The sequence below is a fragment of the Barbus barbus genome, assembly GCF_936440315.1.
Source record: "Barbus barbus genome assembly, chromosome: 39".
Taxonomy (NCBI): Eukaryota; Metazoa; Chordata; class Actinopteri; order Cypriniformes; family Cyprinidae; genus Barbus; species Barbus barbus.
In genome coordinates, this window is record NC_136717.1 from 14655271 (window position 1) to 14667727 (window position 12457).

The 12457-nt window shown below is 40.8% G+C and overlaps 1 protein-coding gene across 1 annotated transcript in view; it reads left to right on the forward strand.

The window, feature by feature from the left end:
• Nucleotides 1-12457, forward strand: part of bltp3b (bridge-like lipid transfer protein family member 3B) — a 36137-nt gene that overhangs the window by 16724 nt on the left and 6956 nt on the right. The window contains exons 9-17 of the mRNA XM_079399875.1: nucleotides 798-881; nucleotides 976-1122; nucleotides 3516-3625; nucleotides 3775-3916; nucleotides 4034-4227; nucleotides 5028-6394; nucleotides 8708-8856; nucleotides 9159-9313; nucleotides 9472-9622. Coding sequence (XP_079256001.1) covers nucleotides 798-881; nucleotides 976-1122; nucleotides 3516-3625; nucleotides 3775-3916; nucleotides 4034-4227; nucleotides 5028-6394; nucleotides 8708-8856; nucleotides 9159-9313; nucleotides 9472-9622 — 2499 coding nt within the window. The remainder of the gene's footprint in view (nucleotides 1-797; nucleotides 882-975; nucleotides 1123-3515; nucleotides 3626-3774; nucleotides 3917-4033; nucleotides 4228-5027; nucleotides 6395-8707; nucleotides 8857-9158; nucleotides 9314-9471; nucleotides 9623-12457) is intronic.

The window sequence follows — 12457 nt, forward strand, 5'->3', positions numbered from 1 at the left end:
GACTAAATCTGGTGAAATTATACACATTGCTCTTTGAATTGTTGTAAAATACAGTCATGAAAAAAACAAGCAAATACATTTATATATAAATATATAGGCTACTATAAAATTAAAAGACATTTCTTTTAAATCTATAGCACAGTAATGAAGGCAGCAACATATGATAGATAGGACAGAACAAGAAAGACTGTTAATAATCTTTCATTGCGCAAAAGTGTTATAGTATGTAAGGCTCCGATATAGAGCAGCAGAAAGCGCTTATTCGCATCCCGTGCGCAGAATGATGCGCTTGAAGCGACACGGAGTCACAGCGCGCAGCCACATAGAAACGTTCAAAGTACAAAGGGAAGAAATATTGATGCGTAGTGTATTAAATCTGTGTGTAAGTTTATTAAGCCTTTTCTTTTAACAGTTTTAAACCTGTACTGTAGTTTGACTGTAGTAACTGAACGCGACACGCAGTTTGATTGCTGAATGGAGGACGACAGACAGCCGCGGCGGAGAGAAGATAAATATTCATCTGTACCTCAGATTAAACTATGGAACAGCTTCAGAACACTTGAAATATAATGCTTTATAATGTTTTTGTGCCTTTCGTGAGGCTCAACAATAACAGAATATTATACACACAATATCGGATTTGGATCGGTCTCGTCTGACCGATACCCGATCCGCAGAAAATGACCGTATCGGAGCCGATACTGATCCTGAGTATCGGATCGATGCATCCCTAGTTAACACCAAAGTGTGTTACAGAGTTCCATGTTAAGCTGAAATATGTCTTTTTCACTCTGCAGGAATTAATAAGAGATTAGATGGTGGTGCAATGCAGTTGTCCTTCAGCTCTATCAGCGTAGATTATTATCCCTACCACAAAGCTGGTAAACTCCTCAAACACATTAGATGCTTACTGTAATAACCTGTTAAACAGGAAGATGTTCAGATTATGAAAACATCATTCTTTCTCTCTCTCAGGTGAGACCTGTATGCACTGGATGCATTATGGCGAGGCCACAAAGTCTCGTGAGACCTGGGCCCGTTCTCTCCTGGACGAGTTTAAGTCTAATGTGGAAATGCTCAAAAATGCAGTCAGTGGCCAGAACCAGATCTCCCCTCAGCACGGTGAGAACATCCTGCCCGTTAATACCTTGATTGGCTGATTTAATCTCATTGTAACTGAAATGGATGAATTTCATGCAACCTATCGAGAACATGTCTGGATCATATTTGACCCCAAAATCAAAAGAAATAAATCAGAACTTCTTACATTATTGACTATTAAAACCCATTTTCCCATATGTGTGTATGTATGTATGTCTAACATTCATTTTTACAGTACATTTACATAAAAAAATATGCATAAAGACAACTGGATGCATTATGGTAATGAGAAATAGTGCGTAAAATGTCATGAAAATAATACAATCAGTATTCAGTTTCATTAATTTATTTGTTTGTTCATTTATTTTTGGGGGGGATTTTTGGGTCAAATGTGATAGGACACTGGTTATTTAATTGACAGCTGTTGTTAATAGATTCATAGATCTGGATATCTGCTCATCCATACATCTGATATAGCAAGAATTTGTGACACTTTATTTTAAGAGCTCTTCACAAAGACACTTTCAGATGACACTGACTACTTAGTTTTGGGTTGTAGTTAGAGATGGGTACCGAAACTCGGTATTAAATCGGTCTCGGGGCTAAATTATGAAAGACCGGAGTATCGATAAGCTCTGACGTTATCGGTACTTCTGTCGGTATTGGAGAAATTAAGAAAACACACATACATTTATTGTTGCTCTCTCTCTCTATATATATATATATATATAATGTCGCCAGCTGTTTTTATGTGCAATAATATTCAAACATTTGTCTATGATGCATTTTTGCTATGCGCAATTCAGAAGCCAGATCGCGCTCACGCGGAGGAGCTTCAGCACACGCAACATGAAAGTCCTGTTTAATTATGATAGAAGAGAGAACCAACTATTCAAAGGCCTGTGGCTGTTATATTAAGCTAAGTATTTTTTTTTTTTTTCGATTTTGGCTTCCAAGGATTATAGCTGCATTTCTTCTAGCACAACTCCCTTCCCTTCATAGCGGCGCGGATTCGTTCCTCCGAACCAAAACTTAACATCTGAATCAGCTCAATCAGTGATTGTTATAAAATGCCGTCTTTACTGTTGCTACATTGCAGGACATATTTGATAGTAAAACGTTGAAAGTACAATCTGCTGTTCCCCAGGCTGAAATGTGTGTGCGCGCGTGTGCCTGCGCGGCGGCGTGCTCCAAAACGGACAAGCAAAGTACACTTTGAGCTTCGGGCGCGTCGAAATAACACACAAAAATATGCCAAAAAATACACACACAATGTGTCAAAATGGCCGGTTATGAGAGTCTTCACTTTTATGTTTTAGGTGGACGAGAACAGTTGGGAGAAAATCCGATGCGTGTCAGTATATTGTCTTAAAGTGTCAGACTGGAGCTTGAGCCATCAATGTTAATCAAAGAACAAAATGCAAAGAGAAAATCACCCACAGCTCTTAATCTGAACAACGTTATAGCTTTAATAAACATAAATCTATCAGTACATACAGTGAAAACTATGCAGTGCTCATTTACATTTGATTACTTTTGTAACTATTACTTACCTGAACATTAATATTAGTAGACCTTCATGGAAAAATGAAAGCACTGTTTATTTCATTTCGTTTGTGTGTTTGTTTTATTGTATTTGTCAGTTTGTTTTACTTTGTTTCTTTGTTCATGTTGTTACAGTATCTTATCTTATGTATATAAAACACTAAAAATACCTGCACACTGGTGCATTTACAAATTGATGAAGTGCAGGCATTTTTAGTGTTTTATATACATAAGATAAGATACTGTAAGAATATGAACAAAGAAACAAAGTAAAACAAAAAGTACCGATAAGAATACCGTTAAAGTACCGGATCGATAAGCAGTATCGGTAAGAGTAGTAATACCGTTAAAACCTTAATGATACACATCCCTAGTTGTAGTTGTGTTTATGGCTAGCGACAGGTCTTCCATGTGGCCTCTGAAAGTATAGCAGAGTCTTTGTATAAGGGCCTTTAGATAAAGTGTTACAGTCTTTATCTCTGTAGCATAGGACAACTAATGTTTAAGAGTATATTATGATTATGGATTTAATTTTGAAGTCATTGGAATGTGTTTTGCTGTGGTCATTAAGCGTGTCCTGGTAGCAGCTAACACCTGTCCTAGTTTGAGAGGTTTTTTGCGTAATGGGTTCTGTGTCCCCAGTCCATCAGTCGATTGTCTTAGAGGCGAAGGGTGGAGGGATAATGGTTAGGGAGCTGGACTCAGGCCCAGATGGCTTGTGGCCGCTCTCCCCCACGGCCAACTGCTGCTGGTGTCTGGAGACAGGTACCTCTCTGGTGTGCGTTTGAGGTGCCTCACAAACACATGGCTGCGGTTTGTGCAGATGGTCCACTATGTTTGTGATGTCTGAGCTTATGTGTTTCCTACAGGAAAGATCTCCACCAGCTCCAGCAATTCCTTCTCGCCCCCACCTGCACCGAGAACCCAACTCATGTCCAGCTCAATTGTGCTACGGATGGCAGATTTCAGCATCTACCAGGTTTTTATGGAAGAATACACATACAATATTTAATCGTTTAAAATTCAAATGTTTCATCAAGATGCATCAGTGCTGTCATCATTGACTGAGTGATGATTTTTTTATTAATAAGTCACCCTTTAAAAGTTGATTGTTCTGCTTTGTTGAAGGTGTCTACAGCAGACCAGTCACGCTCAAGTCCTCAAAGCATGATCTCCTGCAATAAGAAATCCCTCTACCTCCCCCAAGAGATGCCGGCTATCCACGCTGAATTCACAGAGTACTACTTCCCGGATGGCAAAGACTATCCTAGTAAGACAGAAGTGACAACCTCCATCATAAATGCTGACAAAATCAGAATATTCACTTAATATCTAAGTTCAACTCAAGCATTCCATGAATTGACATGAATAAACTCTCTCTCTGCAGTCCCTTGTCCCAACCTGTATGTGCAGTTGAACGCTCTACAGCTGGTGCTTGACTCTCGCAGTCTGGTTTGGCTCAATCTGTTTGCGCTGGACCTTCGTCAGAGCTTAGAACAATTTATGGAGCTGTACAAACTCAATGACTCGCAGAAACCTGACGAACATGTAGATATCAGAGTGGACGGACTCATGCTGAAGGTAGTTCTTACTTACATTGATTTAAACTGCACAGTTTAGCTTCATCCCTAATCAAATGGCTCATTTCCACTGAGCGGTATGGGTCAGTACAGTACAGTACAGTACAATACGGTACGATTCAGGGCGATACACCTTGATCAGGCTTGTGTTTTCACTGGCAACAGTACCCTTACTTGATAGACGTGGTGAATGCCGGAAAGTAGCGATCGACGTCTTTCTTGCGCAAAGAAAAAAGCGCAACAATTTCTGTGTGTATGTGTGTGAAAATATAAAATTATAAAATACACTGTTATAATTCTTTGTTAACGCACTCTGATGTAAACAAGCCCAACATGCATACGCAGCATGGAGGAACAAGTGAAGGAGACGCTTCATTCCCCTTGTGTTGTCATTCCCCTTGTAGCACGCACAAGTGACGATTCTCTGTCAACCAGTCAGCATTCTGCAGTGAGTCTAGCTCCACCCTTTAGGTACCGAACCACTGTGCTAGGTACCCCAACGGAAGGGTCCCAAAAAGTGATGCGGTACAGTTTGCTATTTTGGTACCATTTACAACTTCTGACAATGAAAACAGACAGAATTGCACACCGTACAGTACTGAACCGTACCGCTCAGTGGAAACGAGCCAAAAAACACCTGAGCAAGGTATGTCTTCAAAATTACTAGAAACTTACAAGTGAGTTTGATCAGGGTTTAAGCTAAACTCTGCAGGGCAGTGGCCCTGGAGGTCTGGATTTAAGGAACCTTTAAAATTATTGTATTATAGTTTAATATAAAACTCTATGTTTGCATGTTTGTAGCTGGTGATCCCTGCAGACCAGGAGAAGACTCAGCCTGACCAACCCCGCTCAGTTTCAGTGCAGACCTCAGAGATGGTAGCCACTAACACACGTCACTCTTCCGGATGTACTCGGTCCAGTCTGGAAGCCCTCTTGCTGGCCTTCCAGGAGCAACCCTTCTTCACCTCCCTCTGTTCTTCTTTTCCTCATTCCCAAAACTCCTTCTCTGTGCTGCATTCTGTCTTCCAGTGGCACGCTCATGAGCAGGACACACGCGTTCATGATGTGTACAGGGGCCTTGCTCCACCATCTCTCTCCACCAATGCCCTCAAAACACCAGCAGCCACTGACTTGTGGGCCGTGCATTTTTCCCAGTTCTGGGTGGACTATGAGGGCTCACGCAGTGGGCGAGGTCGTCCGACACCTTGCGTGGACTCCTTCCCTCTGACACTTTGGGTATGCCACCCCGCCCGATACACTCAGCACCACGAGAGGCTCAGAGCAGGTGTAGGGTCAGGCCTGTTGCCTCGCAGTGAGTCAGCGGAGATAGTCAGTCGTCTGCAGAGGAAGAAGCTTCTAAAGGAGTACTACAGCACTGATGCATCTCCCAGCAACACGCCAAGCAATGGCCTCCACAAACCACACTCTCTGGATGGCCTATTCAGCGACTCCTCTTCGTCTCTTTCCCTTGCTTCTTCATCCTCGTCCAGCGAAGTAGACTTGCAGGTGCTAGTGCACGTTCAGAAACACCTGAGTGCTCAGGTGAGCCATGGGCAGTATGTGTTCCTGCTCAGACTGCAAAATGCTGTGAAATCTCTGCAGCGCACTTTACAGCAAGATCTGGAGCAGTACGGCTCCAAGCGCCAGGGTCCCACGCAACCCTTCAGTGCCTGCGTGGGCATGCTTATGAAAAGTGCAGAAGTTGCACTTCTCCTAAAGCCCATTCCTCAACCAGATTTGAACACCAGCCCCCTGGACTCGTATCCTTCAGAAAGCAGGGCCACTCTGGAAGCCGGGAGTGAGGTGAGCGAGGGGCACGAGAGGCCCTCGGCTGCAGGAGAGGGAACTCAAAACGTGGATCAGCTCCTTTGTGCAGGGACACATGCCATCAACGCATCTCCACTCCTTCCTTCCTCATCTCCTGCTCTGAGAAAGGCATCTGTGGATGAGAGGAGTAGCGTGGGATCTGGAGGGAGGGTGCCGACTGAGGAGAAGAAGGACTTGAGAGAAGGATCTCCCAATGGGGAGGGCAACAGAACTGAAGCCAAAGGGCAGCAGAGTGAAACCTCACAAAGTGGAACCATGGTGGTAGATCCCATGTCTGACAATTCCTCCAGGGAATGGAACGACAAGAGTCAGGGAGGCAGACTACCTCAGTCCATGTCCAGGTATTACCGTGTTTGTGTATTTAGAACACAACTATCCAATCTTTCCTGCTTTGTTTTTGGAAATTGATGATGCAAGTAGAGCTGCATAGGCCTGTATCAAATGCTGACATAAGCTTATGAAGCTTATGTGGTCCACCTTAAAGTACACACTTTGGTACAAATGGGACAACATAAGGTCTTGTGGGCCAGACAGACAGGGAAATCCAACCCTGCTCCTAGAGGGCTACCCTGCTGCAAACGTCTTTTTCAACCCTGCTCCCAGGCACTGGCCTGTAATGTTCAAGTCATGATGAATATCTAGCTGGTTCAGGTTTATTTGATTAGGGTTGGAGCTAAATGCTGCAAGAAGATAGCCCTCTATAGCAGGGTTGGCTACCCTTGGACTAAATCAGGGATGGGCAGCTTTGGTCTAACCCAGTATAGACCTGGAAGGACACCTTTTTGCAGAATTAGCCCCAACCCTATTTAAACACACCTCAATCAGTTAATCAAGCTCTTTAGAATTACTAGAAATATTGAGGCATTTGTATTAAAAAAGGTTGGAGCTAAACTCTGCTGGAAGGTATACCTCCAGGAGCAGGACACCCCTTCACTAAACATAACCTTAAACATACACCCTTGGTAGCAGCAAATGCACAGCATGAGACTTGCTATCCAGCCCAAGGGTGGACAAGACTGCACCTCAAGATCCACTGTCCTGCAGTGTTTCTTTAGCTCCAGCTTTTATTGTAATTTTTAAAAGTAATATTGAAGACTTTGGTTAGATTTTTCAGGCATTTTTGATTGAAGGGATAGTTGACACAAAAATGAAAATTCTGTCATTAATTACTCACCTTCATGTTGTCCCAAAGCTGTAAGACATTTGTTCATCTTCAGAACACAAATTAAGGTATTTTGGATGAAATCCAAGAGCTTTCTGACCCTCTATAGACAGCAATGCAACTGATACATTCAAGGCTCAAAAAGGCCCCGACATTGTTGAAATAGTCCATGTGACATCAGTGGTTCAATCGTAATGTTATGAAGCCATGAGGATACTTTTATGCGCAATGAAAACAAAGTAATGAATTAATAATGTCAAGAATTTATTTTCTTTCTTGTCAGTTTTTGACGTACATTCACGACAGTACCACGATGCATACGTGTGCCGTGCTGCTGACGGTCATGAGAGTGCGTCAAAGACTGAGAGGGAAGAGAAGAAATTGTTGAATGAAGTCATTATTTTAATTTTCTCTGGCACAAAAAGTATTCTCGTAGCTTCATAACATTTCTGTTGAACCACTGATGTCACAGTGATTATTTTAATGATGTCCTTACTACCTTTCTTGGCCTTGAACATGTCAGTTGCGTTGCTGTCTATGCAGGGTCTGAAAGCTCTCAGATTTAATTAAAACTATCTTAATTTGTGTTCCAAAGATGAATGAAGGTCTTATGGGTTTGGAACTACATGAGGATGAGTAAGTAATGACAGAATTTTCATTTTTGGGTGAATTATCCCTTTAAGGTTGAAGCTAAGTTCTGCAGGAAAGTGTAACTTGAGAACAAGAGTTTTATACCCCTGATCTAGACATTACATCCAGAAAATCCAAATATGAAGGCCACAAGACTGCAAGTCCACATCAAGTGGGACGGGGCCCATGCTGAAGTAAATGTAATATCTGCTGTATGCTAGGTGTCCTGCTTTGGGCCTGATGGGCTTATCAGTTTTCAATGAGGTTAATATTAGGGCCTCATCAGCCTGTGAGGCACAAAGCGGTGCACTTTTCACCAATGGGTGTAGAAGAGACAATGTTATAACTGAATGTAGATGGGATTGTTGCAGAAATAATGGCATTGAATGTTATGAGAGTATGCGTGTGTGTATATGGCACAACTGCTTCCTTGCTCTGAATGTGACCTCTGGGTGTGTGTGTGTTTGTTCAATTTCTCTCTTCCGAAGGAAAGGCAGTTTATCAGTGGTCTCTGACCTCTTAACTTCCACGCACAGCAGGTCTACCTCCTTATATTCCATGTCCAACATGTAAGACACCCTCTTTAGGACTCTGTGCCCATCTGTGTATGTGTGAATGTTTGTGGAAAAAACTGTGGTATCGTGATTGTGATCATTTCACACTAGCTTGTCCTTTGTTGTGTTATGTGTAGGACTGTGGACGTGCGCAGAGTTTGCCGACTCTGTCTCTGACTGGTGTTTTGATTTTGACAAAAATGTTTTGCCGTTGTTTTTTTCCTTCTTCGTATCATTTATGTTGGTACTGACATGCTCATCCACTCTCATACTCACGGTTTGCTACTTTTTGTGCATGTACTCTGCAGTGGTCGTTTGATTCAGGGCAAGTCGCAGTCGAGTTTCTCAGTGGCCTATAAGAACATGAAGAAAAGCCCTTCGCTACAGTCTCTGGATGACCTCTCCATAGACAGTTACTCACTAGAGGATTGTGACAGCTACAGCCTGCTTGAGAGAGGTACATGCACTCCTGAACACCATATTCTACTTGTGGGTTTTCTTTTATTCAAGCGCTGTATTAGGTTTATGACCACAAGAGAGCAGTATTGTATCTTCTATCTTTTTGTGCTATTTCTGTTCCATTGATGGAGCAATGTTGAAAATATCTTGATAACCAGAAATTCATTCAGATTTACCATTTAGTACAGGCTAAACATCAGGCCCAAATGTGATGGGCTATGCTACTCAATATGGCTCTGGATATACTGTTACACTCTCTTGTTCTTATCAAATAATATGCAAATGTTTTTTTTGTTACAGATGACGTATCAATCTCAGGTTTTAAGGAGGGTCTAAATGAACAGATTTCCACAGAAGGGACTAATGTGACTCTAGCTCAGGAGGCAGATGAGGCCCAGTCACCTGACGCCATCAGCGCTGCCTCACAGAGCATAGATGAACCCACGAAAGACCTGGTAATAAACTCTTTTTCTTTATTCTTTCATTCTCCTTTTTATATCATGCTCAACTTGGTTGCTGAATGTTAACTTTTTCTCTTCTCCTGAAAGAAAACAATGTGATGATGATCTATTAGTATCTATGTATAAAATATCTGCCTTACATGCATTTGCAGGTGTCTGTGCTGATTTTGAAGATTCACTCGGTCTGCTGTTCTCTGGATCTGAAGGGTGATGATACAGCAGTTGCTCTGGAGGTAGGACGGATCCGACCCAACCAGCTCGGCAATGTCAGTTTGCGGCAGTATCTTAGCAACCGCAGCCTAGGTAAGACTGATTGACAGCTGTGTGTGTGTGTGTGTGTGTGTGTGTGTGCGTGTGTGTGTGTGTAAGTGTTGCTGTTACACCTGATAAATACTTGCTGTTTGCGTTTCTTCAGGTTTAGTGTCTACAGCATCAGTCGCTCAAAGTGGTGAAGGTACTTTAAGTGTGTATCTTCATATGTTTGCGTTGTGTGTGTGTTTGTGCGCATGTTTGTGAGTGTAGATGCTGTCTGTGAGTTTGCATGAGTCTGAGTTGTGTGTTTTATGATCACTCTTTCAGCACTTTTTGTGTTTAGCGAGAACACTACTGTTCAAAAGTTTGGGTTCTGTATGTTTTCTTTTAAATAAGTCTCCCTATGATCACCTAGGCTGCAACTACAGCATTTAATCGAAAGTATACAGTAAAATAGTAATATTGTGAAATATCATTACAATTTAAAATGACTGCTTTCTATTCTTTCTTTCTTTCTTTCTTTCTTTCTATTTATATATATATATATATATATATATATATATATTAAAAATTATTCCTGTGATGGCAAAGCTACATTTTCAACAGCCATTACTCCAGTTTTCAGTGTCACATGATCTTTCAGAAATTTGGTGCTCATTGAAGATTTGTTTTATTATTATCAGTGTTGAAAACATAATATTTGCTTAATATTTTTGTGCAAACCATGATACATTTGTTTCAGGATTTTTCAAGCGATTCAATAGAACAGCCTTTATTGTACATTTACTGTTTTTAACATTGTAAGTGTTTTTACTGTCACATTTGATCAATTTAAAAAAATAAAACCAACTGACCTAAAATGAACCGACCTCAAACATTTGAACGGTAGCATACTGATAGATTTTTATAAACAACGAGTCGGTGGTTTGGTCAACTGATTAGTCTCAAGGAAGCCTTAATGTGGAAAGCAAATTGTATTCGTCAACTGAGAAAGATGCTAATAGCCTAATAGCTAAAGCATCTATGATAGATGGAAACTATCATAGCCCTCACTAAAATGAGTCTTACTGATTATTTATAATAATGTGAACATGATTAGTGTTAACTAATTAATTTAATTCAGTCCAACAATAATTCTCCTACATATTATTGAGAGTGTTGTATTTGTTACACATCCACTGCATATTAAGCTTAAGCTTTTTTAATACAAACATGTCAAATTTAGCTTCAAGTGCTTTTAGTAGCAATGTTTTAAAGGGATGTTTTAGAGAAGCAGCTTATTGGAAAGAGTTTATTTGACTGTCTGTTTGACAGTCTAACACCACGCATAAGCACAACGTGCTTTCAATGCACTACAGACCTTTCTAAAAATTTGTGCTTCTGGTATGAACCTCTTTAAAGCACCTTGGCTGAAAACATTTAGTCAGTTGGTGGACGAGTATGTAAATAAGAGTTGTTTTGAAGCAGTATGGTAGGGTTGTGTGTGCTGTTATGTGAATTGTAATGAAGCATTTTTCTCGTTCACTGGTCCCTGCTCTTCGCTTTCCTCCTCCTCGTTCTCTCTCTCCTATAACTGTTTTGGTATTGTGTTGTCGTTTCTCTACTGTCACAGACCACTGGGTTCTGCAGTAGCAGAACTGCTGGTTCAGGAGACTTTGTACACACACAAACACACACATACAGACTCTCATCTATCTGGGCTGTTTCAGAGCACTGCCTCTTTCCTCTCCAAGGATTAATCTCTAGGCTTTTCTCTGCTCAGTTTCTCTTGACTGATTCTGCTTGCCTCTGTTTTTCAGTCTGTTTCTCTGTATCTGCTCCCATGTTCTCTATTTTCAGTTATTCTCACTTATTCACTTTTTCCTCCTGCAGTATTTTTGCTTTTCTTCTGTTTCTTCACTAGGGAGAGAAAGTGCTGCGTTTGCTTGTATTATTCACAACTGTTCAAGGGTTAATCAAGAAGTTCAGTCAGAAATGACAGGAATACCAGTGATCGGATCGCTACTTCTCCTTGCAATGGGGTCTGAGCCTTTCCAACTCCATCATATTCACACAGGATGATGAACGTGTGAAGTGCAATAGTTGACCCAAAAATGAAAATTCTGTCATTAATGACTCACCCTTGTGTCATTCCAAACCGTAAGACCTTCGTTCATTTTCGGAAGACAAATTAAGATATTTCTGATGAAATCCGAGAGCTTTCTGACCCTGTATAGACGGCAATGCAACTGACAGATTCAAGTCCCAGAAAGGTAGTAAAGATGTTGATAAAATAGTCCATGTGACATCAGTGGTTCAACCACAATGTTGCGAAGCTACAAGAATACTTATTTTGAAAGTTGTGATACTCTCGTGAATGTGCATCAAAGACTGACAGATTGTTGAATAAAGTCATTATTTTGGTTTTCTTTGTGCAAAAAATATTCTTGTAGCTTCATAACTTTACTGTTGAACCACTGATGTCACGTGGAATATTTTAATGATGTCCTTACTATGTTTTTGGGCCTTGAACATGCCAGTTGTGTTGCTGTTTATGCAGGGTCAGAAACCTCTTGGATTTCATCAAAAATATCTTTATTTGTGTTCCAAAGATGAACGAAGGTCTTGCTGGTTTGGAAGCATGAAGGGATGAATTTTAATTTTTGGGTGAACTATCACTTTAACTGTCCTTTCAAGTAATTGAAACTGAACTTTATGCACATGGACAAAAGTCTAGAGCCACCCCTATCTTTTTCTACAATATTTCTACAATATTTCAATTATAATGTACATGCACTGCATAAGAAGTTGTTTGTCATGTATTAAAGATAATTAATTCAAATTAATTGATTATAATTGAGTCATAACACTTCTATTCTATTATAATTAAATGATAAAATGGCAAAG